This window comes from Geotrypetes seraphini, chromosome 14 (genome assembly GCF_902459505.1).
Source record: "Geotrypetes seraphini chromosome 14, aGeoSer1.1, whole genome shotgun sequence".
Lineage (NCBI taxonomy): Eukaryota > Metazoa > Chordata > Amphibia > Gymnophiona > Dermophiidae > Geotrypetes > Geotrypetes seraphini.
In genome coordinates, this window is record NC_047097.1 from 30,906,246 (window position 1) to 30,923,025 (window position 16,780).

At 42.3% G+C, this 16,780-nt stretch overlaps 3 protein-coding genes across 5 annotated transcripts in view; 1 reads left to right on the forward strand and 2 right to left on the reverse strand.

Moving 5' to 3' along the window:
* The window catches only part of AP3S2 (adaptor related protein complex 3 subunit sigma 2), a 67,044-nt gene extending 65,128 nt beyond the window's left edge, over positions 1–1,916 (reverse strand). For both annotated transcript variants that reach the window (XM_033919494.1, XM_033919493.1), the window contains exon 1: positions 1,760–1,916. In XM_033919494.1, coding sequence (XP_033775385.1) covers positions 1,760–1,828 — 69 coding nt within the window. In that variant the 5' untranslated portion in view covers positions 1,829–1,916. The remainder of the gene's footprint in view (positions 1–1,759) is intronic.
* Positions 1–16,780, forward strand: part of ZNF710 (zinc finger protein 710) — a 613,623-nt gene that overhangs the window by 409,682 nt on the left and 187,161 nt on the right. The window lies entirely within an intron of this gene.
* Positions 13,002–16,780, reverse strand: part of ARPIN (actin related protein 2/3 complex inhibitor) — a 29,194-nt gene continuing 25,415 nt past the window's right edge. For both annotated transcript variants that reach the window (XM_033919491.1, XM_033919492.1), the window contains exon 6: positions 13,002–15,288. In XM_033919491.1, the coding sequence (XP_033775382.1) occupies positions 15,280–15,288 (9 nt within the window). In that variant the 3' untranslated portion in view covers positions 13,002–15,279. The remainder of the gene's footprint in view (positions 15,289–16,780) is intronic.

A 16,780-nucleotide genomic window follows, 5' to 3' on the forward strand; every position in this document is an offset into this window, starting at 1 on the left:
CGACATTGTATATCTGGATTTTCAGAAGGCGTTCGACAAGATTCACATGAACGACTACTTTGGAAAATTGCGAACCATAGAATCGAGGGTGAAATACTCACGTGGATTAAAAACTGGCTGGAGCATAGGAAACAGAGAGTGGGGTAAATGGACAATACTCGAACTGGAATAATAGCGTCACCAGTGGGATGCCGCAGGGCTCGGTGCTTGGACCCATGCTCTTCAACAACTTTATAAACGATCTGGACATTGGTACGACGAGTGAGGTGATTAAATTTGCAGACGATACAAGTTATTCAGAGTACAGACACAGAGGAATTGCAAAAATCTGCAACGTGACATAATCAGGCTCGAGGAATGGGCATCGACATGGCAGATGAGGCTCAATGTGAACAAGAGTAAAGTGATGCATGTCGGTAACAAAAATCTCATGCACAAATACAGGATGCCCGGGACGGTACTTGGAGAGACTTCCCAGGAAAGGAGTTTCAAGTTTATTAGCATTTGATGAATCGCTTATACAATATTTCTAAGCGATGTACAAGTTAAAAACCGCCAGGTGGTGGTCTCACATATATATTATACAAATTAATCATAAAACAAACAATTGACATTTAAACAGTAGGGATAGAGACAAATATGAATACGTAGGAAAGGAGGGAAAAGTTACAATCTCTTTGTCTGTTGAAATTAACATAAAAGGAAAAACACAATAGGGAATGAAGGGGATTGGAAAATGTGATAGTCTTTACTAAATGTAAAGGGATTGATATGAGATGTGCTATGTATCAAACGCGTCTTGAAACAAAAAGGTTTTTAAAATTTTCTTAAAAGATAGGTCTTTTTCAATTCTGATATAGTTTGGTATGGAGTTCCATAGTGTAGGGGCCATAACGGAAAATATATCATTTCTTCTTGTGCCGATAATTGTGATATCAGTGATGAGGCTGGCTCTTAGGCACTGGTGGAATGAGGCTTTATGACATCACAATCTCAGCTCAGGAATGTTGCTGCTCTGGGTTTCTACCAGGTACTTTGGGACCTGGGTTGGCCACTGTTGGGAATAGGAGACTGGGCTAGATGGACCCAAATTGATCTGACCCAGTAAGGCTATTCTTATATTCTTATGAAATGCACCTTCTATTGGCAAGTGCAGGTTGTAAAACAGAACACAGTATAGATCCCTCCATAAAAATTACACACTACCGGAATACCTCATCTTGACCATACAAATAAAACAGAAAATAGAACTGGAAACAACAACAACAACCAGCCTCTTAAAAAATAAGGACCAGAAATGTTTCTCCTCCAATCCTACACAATTGTATTGGATTTGCATTTCCCAAAGCTGAAAGAGAAAATAAAAAATTTCCCATGAAAGCATGCAGCAAAAAAAAAACAACAAACAAACCCAATTATACAGTTTGTCCTATAGGCATCAATCTTGCTATCAGAAACCTCTTCTAGTCAGATACAAGTACAGACCAATACCAGCATTATTGTGCTTCTGTTACTGATATCTCTATCGTTTATCATTTATTTGAATTTGCTAAAAATCGTCTTTTTTTTACGAAGCAAATCAAGGCGATGTGCAAATATAAAATTTCAACAAGAACTCTATCATCATTTGCCCATTTTATTTTTAATAATTTTATGTTGTCAACATATGTGAAAACTGCTATCTAAATCCTATCAGCAGAAAGTGCTGTATAAAACATCTGCAATCTCCGTCCCTCGCTCGAGCCTTCCCCACACTTACGAAATGCTGATAGAAGCGCATAAGCCGTGGTTTGCCATGGTTATTAAATACCAGGATGGCTTTAATCATCTTCCCTGGCTGAACACACACGAAACTGTCAAGAACACAACAGTTCCGGTTTCAGCTGCAAAGCACAAGCGATCGGTGTAACAGTTGGAGAGGACCGTGCGGGAACAGCAGCAGGAACTTCCGGAGAATCGAGTGATTGGCTCAACCTCGAGTTCGCAGCCCCACAATCCCTGCAGGGCAGCAGTGTGGCATAGGTGCAGGAGAGCCGACGTGGTTTTAGTTGTCTCTGTCTTGAGTGAGCATTAATTCAATCTAGCATTTCGGTTATACATACTTGTAGACTTTGACTGACATGAAACATGAGGTGGGGGGGGGGGGGGGAGAGAACTCTATTTAGTATACAGAAAAGTAAAACATTTAAGGCTACTACAAAAGGCAAGGCAGTCCTGTCTGTGAAGAAGCTTTCAAAATGATGTTCGTATGTCGAAAGCATCTCTGAATAAGAAAGTTTTTAACTTTGATTTCAAGCGCTCTAATTGGGATTCTTCTCTTAACATTGTCTTAATCTATTGTAGATAGCAGACAGGACTTGGGGCTTGCTTTTGATTAACACCTTTCACAACCAATATGAGACTGAAAACGTCTTGCTTAAACCCAATATATGCAGTAAATCAGACCCCCATCCAGAAGTTCTGATCTTCACCTCTAGCTCTAAGGAGTGCCAAGATCAAAGTGATCATAGTTGTGGGACACTAGGGGATGTGCTCGGTGTCATGCAGTCCCCCAATGATTGATAATGTACATGAGAGAAGACATTCACTTTTGTGCAACTAAATAGAGAATGACATGGTGACAAAATTCATCACTGTTCCTGTTCGTGTGGGAAACAATCCTGTGTCATTCTTTAGTGTCTTATCTCAACCTCAATCCTTCTACACCAGCATTCTTCAATGCAATGCTTGAGAATCAGTGGTTGTTCCCATTCATACTCTGATTCTTTCTACTCTCCTTAAAGAATGTCATGGAGATGGTTTCCTACCATGATGAATGTTGTCACCGTGTCATTGTCTACAACTAAACAAAGCTAAGTAAAACTAGTACCTCCGTAGTGCATCGTGAATGTGTAAGATTTGTTCATTCTCAGGGTAGCTGTTGTTTTATTTATAGAAACATGATAGCAGATAAAGGCCAAATGGCCCATCCGCAGTAACCATTCTCTCTTCCTCTCTCTAAGAGATCCCATGAGCCTAGCCTTCTTGAATTCAGACAGTCTCTGTCTCCACCACTTCTGGTAGACTGTTCCACGCATCTACCACCCTTTCTGTAACAAAAGTATTTCCTTAGATTACTCCTGATGGTATCACCTCTTAATTTCATCCTATGCCCTCATTCCAGATCTTCCTTTCAAATGAAAGAGACTTGACTCGTGCATTTATGTCATGTAGGTATTTAAACGTCTCTATCATATCTCCCCTCTCCCGCCTTTCCTCTAAAGTATACATGTTGAAATCTTTAAGTCTGTCCCCATACACCTTATGATGAAGACCATGCACCATTTTAGTTACCTTCCTCTGGACCGATTCCATCCTTTTTATATCTTTTTGAAGGTGTGGGCTCCAGAATTGTACACTATTACAGTAAAACCTGAGTTTGTGAGCATAATTCGTTCCAGAAGCATGTGAGCATAATTCGTTCCAAAGCACTTGTATATCAAAGTGAATTTCCCCATAGGAAATAATGGAAACTCAGATGATTCATTCCAAAACCCAAAAAACTTTAATACAAAATACTATACGTACTCATATTGCAAGACCTCACTCATTTAGAACAGTCACTACACTCCTGCAGCATCAGAGAGAGAAGGACCATCGGGTCAGTTGTGATGATGTGACGCATGTATACTGTATGTACTCGTATTGCAAGACTTTGCTTGTTTAGAACAGTCACTACACTATTGCAGTGTCTGAGAGAAGAACCATCATCGGCTCAGTCGTGATGTGTGCATACTGTATGTACTTGTATTGCAAGACATTGCTTGTATATCAAGTTAAAGTTTAATAAAATGTTTTGTTTGTCTTGCAAAACACTTGCAAACCAAGTTACTTGCAATACAAGGTTTTACTGTATTCTAAATGAGGTCTCACCAGTCTTAAACAAGGGCATCAATACCTCCTGTTTTCTACTAGCCATACCTCTTCCTATACACCCTAGCATCCTTCTAGCTTACATTGTCACCTTTTCAACCTGTTTGGCCACCTTAAGATCATCACATACAATCACACCTAAGTCCCACTCTTCTGTCATGCACAATAAATTCTTCTCCCCCTAAACTACCATTCCTTCGGGTTTTTGTAGCCCAAATGCATGACCTTGTATTTCTTAGCATTAAATTTTAGCTGCCAAATTTCAGACCATTTTTCAAGCTTTGCTAGGTCTTTTGTTCATGTTATTCACACCATCCAGGGTGTCTATTGCAGATTTTGGTATCATTTGCATAGAAGCAACTCATTAAGTCACTGCTAAAATGATTCTTCCCCCACCCTTTGCTTACCTCCATTTGTTTATAAACCATTATGAGTCTTCATCTTTCTGATTTCAACTAATATGCTTCTAGACTCTGAAATATGTGACACTGGAGGAGCTGATTTATCTCACCACAGAGAGATGCTCCTTCACCCATGACTTTACCATGGAAAAGCATTAATTGGGGTAAATTTCATGTCAATACACAATTTTCACTCTTCTATAATTGATATCTGCAAATCTGCCACCTGATCCTATGTTCAGAATCTTTGCGAACACAGATGACCATGCCAGCCCCCATAGCCTACACACAAATAGGGGCAATGAGCTTAAATCATTCAAAAATCGAGTGATAAAAGGGAATATCTAAGATACAGAAAAAAATCACTCCTGATAGTATTTGTAAGTATACTGTGTCAGTGATACATAGACTAATAGTAAATTTTTCAGAATCATGGAGGCAATAACTGGGGAAAACCCCGACACTACTGCCTCACCGCCCAATCATCGCATATTCAAAAAAGAATTGAAAATAATTTCAAATATATAAACTTATAAAGTCATGTGCCGCTAGGGCTAAACTTGTTTACTTGTGCACGTCTATCATTTGTAAAAGAACAGCAAACTTATCTTATAGCTGTATCTATAACTTATCTTATAGTTTGCTGTTCTTTTACAAATGATAGATGTATTCTTTTACAAATAATAGACGTACACAAGTAAACAAGTTTAACTTTAGTGGCACATGACATTAAGTATATATACTTGAAATTCTTTTCAACTCTTTTTTGAATATGCGATGATTGGGCGGTGAGGCAGTAGTGTCGGGGTTTTCCCTAGTTATTGCCTCCATGATTCTGAGCACAAAGTTTACTAATAGTCTATGTATCACTGACACAGTATACTTACAAATACTATCAAGAGTGATTTTTTCGGTATCTTAGATAGCCCCATAGCCTGGCACTACTTTCAAGTGCTCGGGTCCTTGGCTGTGACCATAGAAATGGTCCCTTGGGCAAAAGCACATATTCGTCCCCTGTTGTCCCGCTGGTCTTAGACAGATGCTCTCCAGAAGTCGCAACCTTGGACACCACAGGTGCAGAGCAGCATGAGTTGGTGGCTCTGGCTGCAGTTGCTATAGAGGGGCATGCTTCTCCATTTGGACTTGTGGGAGATTCTAACGGCAGATGTAAGTCTATATGGCTGGGGAGGTCATTGCAACAGGTACTTGATTCAGGGATGATGGACTCTGTCTCAGAGGAAGTGTTTCATCAACAGGTTGGAACTATGAGCAATATACCTATTTTACAGACATTGGAGAGTTCCCTGCATGGCCAGGCAATTAGTTTTCTCAGACAATGCTACAGCGATGGATTATGTCAATTGGCACCAAGAGTGCTCCGCTGTGAATAGAAGCCTAATTGTTGTTCCATTGGGTAGTCATCTACAAGCACTATTTGTGGCACATGTAGTGGAAGTAGACAACGCACAAGCCGATTATCTCAGCAGACAAACTCTAGATCCGGGAGAGTGGTCGTTGTCTCAAAGAGCTTTCCAAAGCATTGTATGATGCTGGGGTCAGCTGACATTTGACTTAATGGCCATGGCAACCAACAGGAAAGGGGCACACTTCTTCAGCCGAAGATACGAGCCCAGAAGTGCAGGTTTGGATGCCTTAGTTCAGCTGTGGATGGAAAGGGAACTGTTAAAACGCACTACCTCCATGGTCCATGTTAGGTCAAGTGATCTGCAGGATAGCAGACCATCCAGGGAGCATAATTTTAGTAACCCCAGATTGGCCGCGTCATCCTCGGTACACAGATTTAGTCCATCACCAGAGAGACAAGAGTCTTAAGTTGCCAGTACATCCAGAGCTATCTCAGGGATCAGTTCTTCAGTTCCTCTATGCTGACGACTCCCAGATCTACCTCTCCATGCCAGATATCTCTACAGGAGTTCAGGCCCAAATTTCAGCCTGCCTATCTGACATTGCCACTTGGATGTCTCACCGCCATCTCAAACTGAATATGGCTAAAACTGAACTCCTTATCGTTCCACCTAAACTCACCTCCCCCCCTTGCCTTTCTCTATTTCTGTGAATAACACTATGTTCCTCCCTGTCTCATCAGCTCGCAACCTAGGGGTGATCTTTGACTCCTCCCTCTGCTTCTCTGCTCAGATCCGACAAACTACCAAAGCCTGTCGCTTCCTCCTCTATAACAGTGTTTTTCAACCGCTGTTCCGCGGCATACTAGTGTGCCGCGAGATGTTGCCTGGTGTGCCGTGCGGTCAGGGCCGCCATCAGGGCAGTACCACCAGTTCTGCATTCAGGGGCCCGGAGCTGACAGGGGGCCCGGGCTCCCCCAGGGTCCTAGGCCACAGTCTAGGGAGAGAGGCGGTCCGCCCCACGTGGACAGGAGAGAGCTGGACGGGGGACCCGCGGAGTTCAATACATCTCGAGCCGCGAGGCTCGTCTTCTGTTCCTGCCTGCCCTGCAGCTAACATATAGCCGATCGCAAGCGTTCCCCGATGTCAGCGCTGATGTCGGAGGGAGGGCTTAAGCAAAGCCTGCCCTCCGACGTCAACGCTGACGTCGGAGAATACTTCCGTTCGGCTATTTGTGCGCGGCAGGGCAGGCAGGAAGCAGAAGACAAGCCTCGCGGCTTGAGCTTCGTTTTGCTGAGAAAGTTGCAAAGATGGGCTGGGAGGCAAACACGGAACACAAAAGGGGGGAGGGAGTGCGTTTTGGACACAAGGCATGAACTTGGGAGAGAGGAAGGGAGGGAAAGAGATGCTGAGGTGGGGAAGGGAATGGGTTTTTGGACACAGAAGGCATGGACTTGGGAGAGAGGAAGGGAGGGAAAGAGATGCTGAGGTGGGGGAGGGAATGCGTTTTTGGACACAGAAGAAATGGACTTGGGAGAGAGGAAGGGAGGGAAAGAGATGCTGGGGTGTGGGAGGGAATGCGTTTTTGGACACAGAAGAAATGGACTTGGGAGAGAGGAAGGGAGGGAAAGAGATGCTGAGGTGGGGGAGGGAATGAGTGTTTGGACACAGAAGGCATGGACTTTGGAGAGAGGAAGGGAGGGAAAGAGATGGTTGTGTACATGGGGAATAGAAGAAAGGAGAATTTTTGGTCATAGGGAGGGAGTGAGGTACAGATAGTGGCATACCAGGGTGGGGGGGGGGCGGTCTGCCCCACCCCGGGTTTACGTCCCAAGGGGGTGCACAGCTGGCCACCCTCCAGTGTTGTCCCTAGGCCGGCAAACTGCGGCTCTTTAGCCACTTGAGTGCCACCGCCGCCATTGGGAACAGGCCGGCGCCAAGTTCTCCCTGCTTTTCCCTGTGGGGCCGGCCAACTCTCGCCACTCGCGTCAATTCTGACGTCGGAGAGGACGTTCTGGGCCAGCCAATCGCTGCCTGGCTGGCCTAGAACGTCCTCTCCGACGTTAGAATTGACGACGGGTGGCGAGAGTTGGTCGGCCCCGCGGGGAAGAGAAGCAGGGAGAACTTGGCGCCGGCCTGTTCCCGATGGCGGCGGTGGCACTCAAGTGAATTACTTTATATATAGTCAATATAGGCACAGAGTTAAATTTTTTAACATTTTCTAATGGTGGTGTGCCTCGTGATTTTTTTCATGAAACAAGTGTGCCTTTGCCCAAAAAAGGTTGAAAAACACTGCTCTATAATATTACCAAAATCCATCCTCTTCTCTCTGAACACATGACCAAAACCCTTCTCCATGCTCTCATCACCTCACACTGCAATGTACTTATCTTGGGCCTCCCGCACACCCGTCTCTCACCTCTTCAGTCCGTTCAGAATTCTGCTGGACAACTCATATTCTGTGAGAGCAATGTGTGGCGGCAGCAAAAAGGGTGAACAGAATGCTAGGAATGATAAAGAAGGGGATCACAAATAGATTGGAGAAGGTTATCATGCCGCTTTACCTGGCCAAGATACACCCCCACCTGGAGTACTGCGTCCAGCACTGGTCACCGTACACGAAGGACACGGTACTACTCAAAAGGGTCCAGAGAAGAGCGACTAAGATGGTTAAAGGCTGGAGGAGTTGCCGTACAGTAAAAGATTAGAGAAACTAGGCCTCTTCTCCCTCGAACAGAGGAGATTGAGAGGGGACACGATCGAAACATTTAAAGTACTGAAGGGAATAGACTTAGTAGATAAGGACAGGTTGTTCACCCTCTCCAAGGTAGGAAGAATGAGAGGGCACTCTCTAAAATTGAAAGGGGATAGATTCCGTACGAACATAAGGAAGTTTTTCTTCACCCAGAGAGTGGTAGAAAACTGGAACGCTCTTCCGGAGTCTGTCATAGGGGAGAACACCCTCCAGTGATTCAAGACAAAGTTAGACAAGTTCTTGCTGAACCGGAACATACGCAGGTAGGGCTAGTCTCAGTTAGGGTACTGGTCTTTGACCTAGGAGCCACCGCGGGAGTGGACTGCTGAGCACAATGGACCACTGGTCTGATCCAGCAGCGGACACGGTACTACTCGAAAGGGTCCAGAGAAGAGCGACTAAGATGGTTAAAGGCTGGAGGAGTTGCTGTACAGCGAAAGATTAGGGAAACTGGGCCTCTTCTCCCTCGAACAGAGGAGATTGAGAGGAGACATGATCAAAACATTCAAGGTACTGAAGGGGATAGACTTAGTAGATAAGGACAGGTTGTTCACCCTCTCCAAGGTAGGGAGAACAAGAGGGCACTCTCTAAAGTTGAAAGGGGATAGATTTCGTACAAACGTAATGAAGTTCTTCTTCACCCAGAGTGGTAGAAAGCTGGAACGCTCTTCCATAGGATGTTATAGGGGAAAACACCCTCCAAGGATTCAAGACAAAGTTAGACAAGAGTCTTCTGAACAAGAACGTGCGCTGGTAGGGCTAGTCACAGTTAGGGTGCAGGTCTTAGACCAGAGGGCCGCCGCTTGAGCGGACTGCTGGGCATGATGGACCACTGGTCTGACTCAGCAGTGGCAATTCTTATGTTCACATTACCCCTCTCCTCTAGTCACTTCATTGGCTCCCTGTCCATTTCTGAATAGTTTAAACTCCTCTTGCTGACTTACAAGTGCTTTCACTCTGAAACCCTCTAATATCTCTCCTCACTTATCTCTCTTTCCCCCCCCCCCCCCGAGCAAGCCCCTCTTATCTGTACCCTTCTCTTCCACTGCCAACTCCAGATTCCATCCCTTTTTTCTTGCAACACCGTATGCCTGGAATAGGCTGCCTGAATCAATATGTCATGCTCCATCCCTGGCAATGTTCAAATCCAAGTCAAAGGCCCACTTTTTTGAAATTGCTTTCAACTCTTAACTCCCACTCACTGCTGTCATATACCTGTACCCACTGTATCATTTCCTCTACCATAATCTCCCCAACCCTGTAATGTCCTGTCTAAATTAGATTGTAAGCTCTTCTGAGCAGGGACTAGATATTAAAATGTACAGCGCTGCGTACACCTTTTCAGCATTATAGAAATAATAAATAGTAGTAGTAGTAAGATTTGGATCGCTTTGGTCTTGGGGCTTGGCTCTGAGCATGAGGTGTTAGTGCACAGAAGATCCTCAGAGGAATTATTTTCACTTTACTTAGAGCAAAAAAGCCATCAACAGAATTGGCTTATGCTAATGCCTGGGAGATGTTTCAGGTCTGGTGTGGTTAACAAGATAACATGGATCCCCTGAGGGCCCCGATTTCAGTGGTCCTAGCTTTTCTCTGAGCTGGGCTTCAAAAAGGGCTAGCAGTCAAGGTTCAAGTAGCAGGTCTCTCATGTTTCAGGGCCTGTGCAAACAAGGTATCCCTGGCTTATCATCCAGATATAGCCCAGTTTTTGAAGGGTATTTTTCAGTTATACCCACCAGTACAACAGCCCTTTCCAACCTGGAACCAGAACATTGTCTTACAAGGCTTGATTTTAAGGATCCGTATGAGCCTTGTTAGTTGGCATTATTGTTGGACCTCTCTGTTAAGACAACTTTCTTAGTTGCTATCACAACCACACAAAAAGTGTCAGAGTTGCAGACACTTTCCTGCAGAGAATTGTTCCTTAGATTCATGGAAGGAGTTTCCAAACACACGGTTCCATACTTTTTGCTGAAGATAGTCTCGGGTTTTCACGTAAACCAGGAAGTCAGTCTACCTACATTCCAGTCCACAGGATCAGAGAAAAAGGACAAAGTCCTACAACTGCTGGATGTCTGCAGAATCATATGGTATCTTGAGATAACTAACAAATTTTGGATCTCAGATCATCTATTTATGCTGTCCGGTCCAGTCAGACAAGGCAGGCCAGTATCTAAGGCAACTATCTCTAGATGGATACACATGGCCATTTCTTCTGCTTACATTGCCTGCAGAAAGCAGCTACCAATATCATTGAGGGCTCATTCAACAAGAATTCTGAGGAGATTTATAGGGCACCGGTATACCTGGTCAAACTTTCACTAAGTGCTACAGAGTGGATGTTGCGTCATAAATTTGGGCAGGCAAATGGAACGATTGGCTTAGTAACGTTTACGCGCTCTCATCATCCTACTTCAATTTTAGAAAACTGGTAAAAACGAGCTTGTTCAATCGATTTGTTAACTAAGAATCTACTCAGCTCTGCTTACTCAATCAGTAACCCTAATGAACTATATAGCTTTCATATTCCTTCATTATGTAAGATTGTATTGCTGTCTTTGATTGTAACCTATTCGCTGATTGTCCAGCGCTTCTTGCTGTAAACCGCTTCAAACTTCTATGGCTTTGGCGGTATATAAGAATAAAATTATTATTATTATCTGTCCTGCCCTAGATTCGAGGGAGTGCTTTGGTACATCTATTGCATTGCATTATCTTTCTTTCAAGATTAGGATTTTACCTCGATTATCTTCTTTCTTGCCAGAGCAAGTAGTAAAAGCAGTTGGTGTAGTTGGTTTAAAAGCGGTTTGCACAAGTTCCCAGAAGAAAGATCCATAAGACATTTTTAATATAGATCTGTAGAAAGCTGCTGCTTATCCTCAAGAATAAGTAATATGGAATCTACTTGTGGCCTAGATTTGCCACTGCTGGAAACAGAGTACTGGGGTAGATGGACCCTTGGTCTGACCTTGTATGGCATCTCTTTGTTCTCCTACCATTGTGGTTAACAGATTCCCAAGACATCCTTTGATTCTAGGAATCGGAACAAGAAGCTCAATCACGATTTTCCAGACTAGTCACTACCAGTCATATCAGTATGAAATTATACTACAACATTAGTTGGTGACCCCTGAGGAAGGTGGTTTTCCACTGAAACATGGGCCACATCAGGTCCAATTGTATGTCCTGAGGTTCTGCAACAATAAAATTTTGTATCACAACATTGAATTCTGTGTAGAAGTCCATCTTCCCTTCCTACTTCTCTACTGACCAATTTTGAGTTTTTCCATTTTGTGTTTTATTTTAAAATATTCCATAAACCCTCATAGACACATTATAATCTTCTGCTAAGAATCCATACCTGCTGATGGACTCTGAATGCCCTAGTGATCAGTACGACATGACCCATGCATTGACAAGTGGCCTTGAACTCTTATGCTAAACAATAGAGCAGTGTCTCTCAAACTGTGTGCCAAGGCACAGTGGTGTGCCCCGAAGAGATTCGGGTGTGCCACAAGAGATTCCAGAACTTTACTTTATTTTTTTAAAATTCCCTTTATAAGTATACTAGAATAGACGACATGTAAGTCACATACACAAGTCTGTCAATGTTATGAGCATCTGTATGCGAAAGAATACAACCACCTAAACAAGCATTATTCTTTGACGTGATTTGTCTTTGAAAACTAATGGCAAGTAATTTAATTTTAATTTTTTATGCAGTAGTTATCCTAACTTGAGTAACATGGCAATTGAGGCTATGAATCTTCTTATCTTTGCAAACTTGGATTTTCAGTTCTAACAGAAATTAAATTGAAAAAAAGAGAACGACTGTAGATGGTGGATGATGAAATGCATGTGTGCTTGTCGACTATTGAGCTGCATTTTGAGTTAATTTGCACTCAAAAACAAGCACATCCATCGCATTGATTTGCAATTCTATTCTATCTACTTTAGTTTTACCATTGTTACAATTACCCATACATAGCTTAAAGAACTTTAAATAAATAACTCTCAAATTTTAATTTTTTGTTGGTTTTGCAAATTTTATAATTTCAATTATAATGTGCTGCGAAAAATATTTGCTCTATTTAAACATTTGCTTCGTTTAGTATGCCAGGGCTAAAAAAAGTTTGAGACACTGCAATAGAGATTTATGATAGTCACACTCTTTAGTAGGCCTCAAGATATCTTCCTCACATATAAGTAGTGAATCAGGCTGGTACAAACTGGATTCAGCCCAGAATTCAAGAAGTCAACTGCAGACTCGGTCAACAGCACTACTAACACCAGCTCCAACCACTACAGAAGCCATTTCTCTCACATTTTTATACTAAGAGGTCCTTTTATCAAGCTGCTGTAGGGGTTTAACGCGCGTTAAATCACCTGCCATACTAGCCGCTAACGCCTGCATTGAGCAGGCGTTAGTTTTTTAGCCGGCCTCGGGGGTTAGTGCGTGATGAAATGTCTGACTTGCGGCTTGATAAAAGGACCCCTAAGTGCCTTAGTGGAAGTTTAGTGGGATTTTTGTAGAATTTCTTACTAAACTAGAATTTTCATTACGCAAAGTGTTCTCCCAGTACCATTTTTATTCAAAGTGAAAATTTTACAATGATAGCAACTGCTGTATCAGTTTACAAGAATATCATTCATTTTATCTAATACAGATAAAAGAACGCTTGTTGTTCTACATGATACAAAATCTGAGAAAGTATTAATTTCTCTATAAAAACTAGTTACAAGGCTATGAATTAAGAAAAAAACAGTAAATGCTCAGTTGATTTAAATATTTTCTCCCTCTGAAATTCAGGCTACATATCTGAAAAATCACTAATAAGCATTCATGTACTGAACTATTTCTGAGAAAGCTAGAGTTGATCTTAGGGCTCCTTTTACAAACGCGCTAGCGTTTTTAGCGTACACACAGGATTAGTGCGCACTACCCGAAAAACTACCACCTGCTCAAGAGGAGGCAGTAGTGGCTAGCACGCGCATTTTAGCGCGTGCTAAAACCACTAGCGCACCTTTGTAAAAGGAACCTTTAGTGTGTGACTATAATTTTTGTCTGAATACTGTCACCTATGCTTATGAGCATACTTATTGCCGAGACTAAAATTTATCTGCATATTGTATCCAGGAGAAAAGGCACATGTTGATCCCTTGTGCTTTATAATGAGGTTTCTCAACTGGCTATTTGATCACCATGTAATTTTACAAGATACAACTACAGATTAAAATGCACCAAAACAAAACAAAAGACTTATAAGATGGTGCTTGGTTTTGTGAACTGATCCCAAATAAAACTGTGTCTACTCTGGACTCTGAAATTCTTTAGTGCAAAGCTTTCAGACGGATTTTCACAGAAAATTTGTATCATATATGTGTTTTTTCTGTATCGAAGCAGGATCAATCTACACATCTCTTCGTTTTATTCTCCCTGCTTAAAATTCATCCCATCAGCACAAAGCATAATATTTTGGAGATATGAGAAGCAGGAAATCTTTTAGGTTTCCAATCAAGTTTTAAATCATTGTGAATTATGAAAAAATATGATTTAAAATAGCAAAAAAAAAAGTTTGACGTACAAAATAATTATTAAGCAATACTGATGATGATGCAATTGGAAAAAAATCAGTCATGCAATCCAGCTAAGAGCTCCTGTGACAGGGCTAAGGGCCCTGTGACAGTGGAAGGAGCCTGAGAGAGAAGAGCTGATTTGCATGGGAGCTGCTAGTGCTGCTGAGTGGATTGTGGTGCTGAAAAGAACAGCTCCCAGCAAAGAGCTCAGAAGCGGACAGAGGGACCAGCTGGGATGGTGGCAACTGTATGGATATGTGACGGGTATACCGCTTGGCCCAGTCACATGACGACAGCTTCTTTTACAAATCCGCAATAGAGGTTTCTACCATGGGCCAGCAAAGTAAACGCTCCAATGCTTATAGGAATTCTATGAGCATAGAATCATTTACATCCCCGGATCGTGGTAAAAACATCTACCGCAGCTTTGTAAAAGCTAGCGTAAATATTTAAAGTGAGAATTTAAGTTACATCGGATGAAAGAGTGGATACAGAAATTGGCACAGGTGCAGTCCCAGCACTGGGAAAATTCTTAAATTGGGCAGGGTCTATAAAAACAAGTTTATGCTTCAATTAAAAAAAACAAACAAACCATTTACAGTACATGGAAACTGAAGGAAAAACAACCCTCTGAGTTTCACAAGCTGTAGCTTAAGAGCCAAAAAAACCTTACTCTCAGCTGTGTAGCTCTAACTGAATATTAAATACTCTCCTGCTTAACTGACCCACCCCTTATATGAAGCTACGTTAGGCTTTTTTATCGCTGGCTGTGACGATAAAAGCTCCAATGCTCTTAGAATTCTTATGAGCATCGGAGCTGGCAATAAAAAAGCCTAAGGTGGCTTCATAAAAGGGGGCCTAATGCTCTTCCTCCACTCCTGTCCCTCTTTATTTCTTGGTTACGTTTATTTAATGTTCTTTACAATGTAAGTTTCTAGTTTATAAGCTTGAAATATTTTTGCTTTTTTTCTTTTGTGATAAGATATTTTTCCTATTGCCAAGAAATCTTAATAATTTTGTTAAAATTTATAAATATAAAATGAAAAAAATGAACATGGAGCAAAACCTTTACATATATCTGCAGAAACGAACTTTAGGAGACTGGCAGACTATGGGGGCTGGATTTGATGAGTTTTTCAAGCATTGTCCTTTGTTCATACTAAAGTGATGCTTCAACAGGAAAACCGTTTTTTATTGTTCTATCACAGAACTTCCAAGTTACAGACGATGCATGACCCTGGCTTCTTCTCAATATACACCAGCACCACTCTCAGTCTTCCTAAAAAAAACAAAAAAAACCCAAACAAAGCAAAAATGAAATAACAGCCATCAATGTATTCTGATTTAAATAGTAAAAACAGCATTAGCATCAGTGAATGAGACCATCAATCAACAATGACAGATCACATATGTTTTATGTTATGGAAAGATTAGATTCTTACTCAGTATCTTCTTTCTAGTAGACAGACTGAAAGATTAGGTTCTTACCTCTGCTAATTTTCTTTCTTGTAAATCTCATCTGTAATCTGAACTGCTGAGTGTTATAAATCTTATGCAGCCAGATTCTGTAGGATTCTCAAATCAAACTCTTGCCCCTCCTCCTATGGTCATCTCCTGTGATACTCCCCTTGAAGGTCAGTTAGTATCCAAGCCAGGTAGGTCTACAGCAGAGACAGAAAACACAAGAAGAGAGATGGGGTACGGGGAACTCCAATAATATTACCTCTAAAACAGAACCCCATATGGACAACAAACCTCCCCTCTGCAACACTAACAGGCTTTAATTTCACACACACACAAGCAAATCACACAACAGGTAGTAACAGGGAAAAAGAAAGGAAAGAAAGGTGGAGAAAAAGCCTCAGTTCAGCTTCATCTGGCAAAAAAACTCCACCTTTCAAGGCTAACCCTGTACTCCAAAATATAGAACCAGTAGAAAAAGCTCTATGGTAGCCTGCAGGGAGATGTACAAAACACACCGGGACACACAGCCCTCAGTTGTGAAAAAATGGGTAAATCAGCACTGTAGCAAAGTAGTCCAGGATTCAGCGTGGAACACAGCACAAAAAAAGAGAACAACTTAGCTGCTTCGGCATCCAGGATCTCTCAGTCCTTCACTTCCTGGGCCCTGCAGCCACTGAACCCGATGGAGAACCCTCCGTTTCGCTCTGGTTGCTGCGTCAGGGGTTTCAACTTCACTGCTTCTCATACGCTCTATCCAGACCCACCAAGCTCTTCAGGCTCTCACACCACTTCACAGAACAATACCGGTGGGAACTCCCCACTACATAATAAATTCTGCTCATGGTAATAAATTAAAAACTGTAACTGGCCAAAGGTGAAACAGCATAAACATTTAACTTGAAAATGAAACAATTTGGAAATGTACAAATATGGAAAAGGAGACACAGCCTGAATTTCAGGAGGGGGGCAACCACCCGGGAACCCCTTAAACTTAACTTGGATATCAAGAATGGTATTCTTAGCGAGGGTGATCAAAGACAGAAATCCAGCTTAGCAAAAACCTTCATCATGTCATATAAGGCATCCACCAAATAATCCACCCCGGAGACCAGAAAGTCCAGGTCTCGGAGGACTACATTCTCAGAATCATAGTGGAGCTTGGAATGACACGCGTGGGCGTCAAAAGACAAGGCCGCTGTTGCCCTGACTCCAGCTGCTGCCGAATCAAAGCGGCGTTTAAGGATAAAATCCACCCACCTGTCCTGAAAATCCTTCAGGACCACCCTTCCATGTGAGGGCAAAGAAGT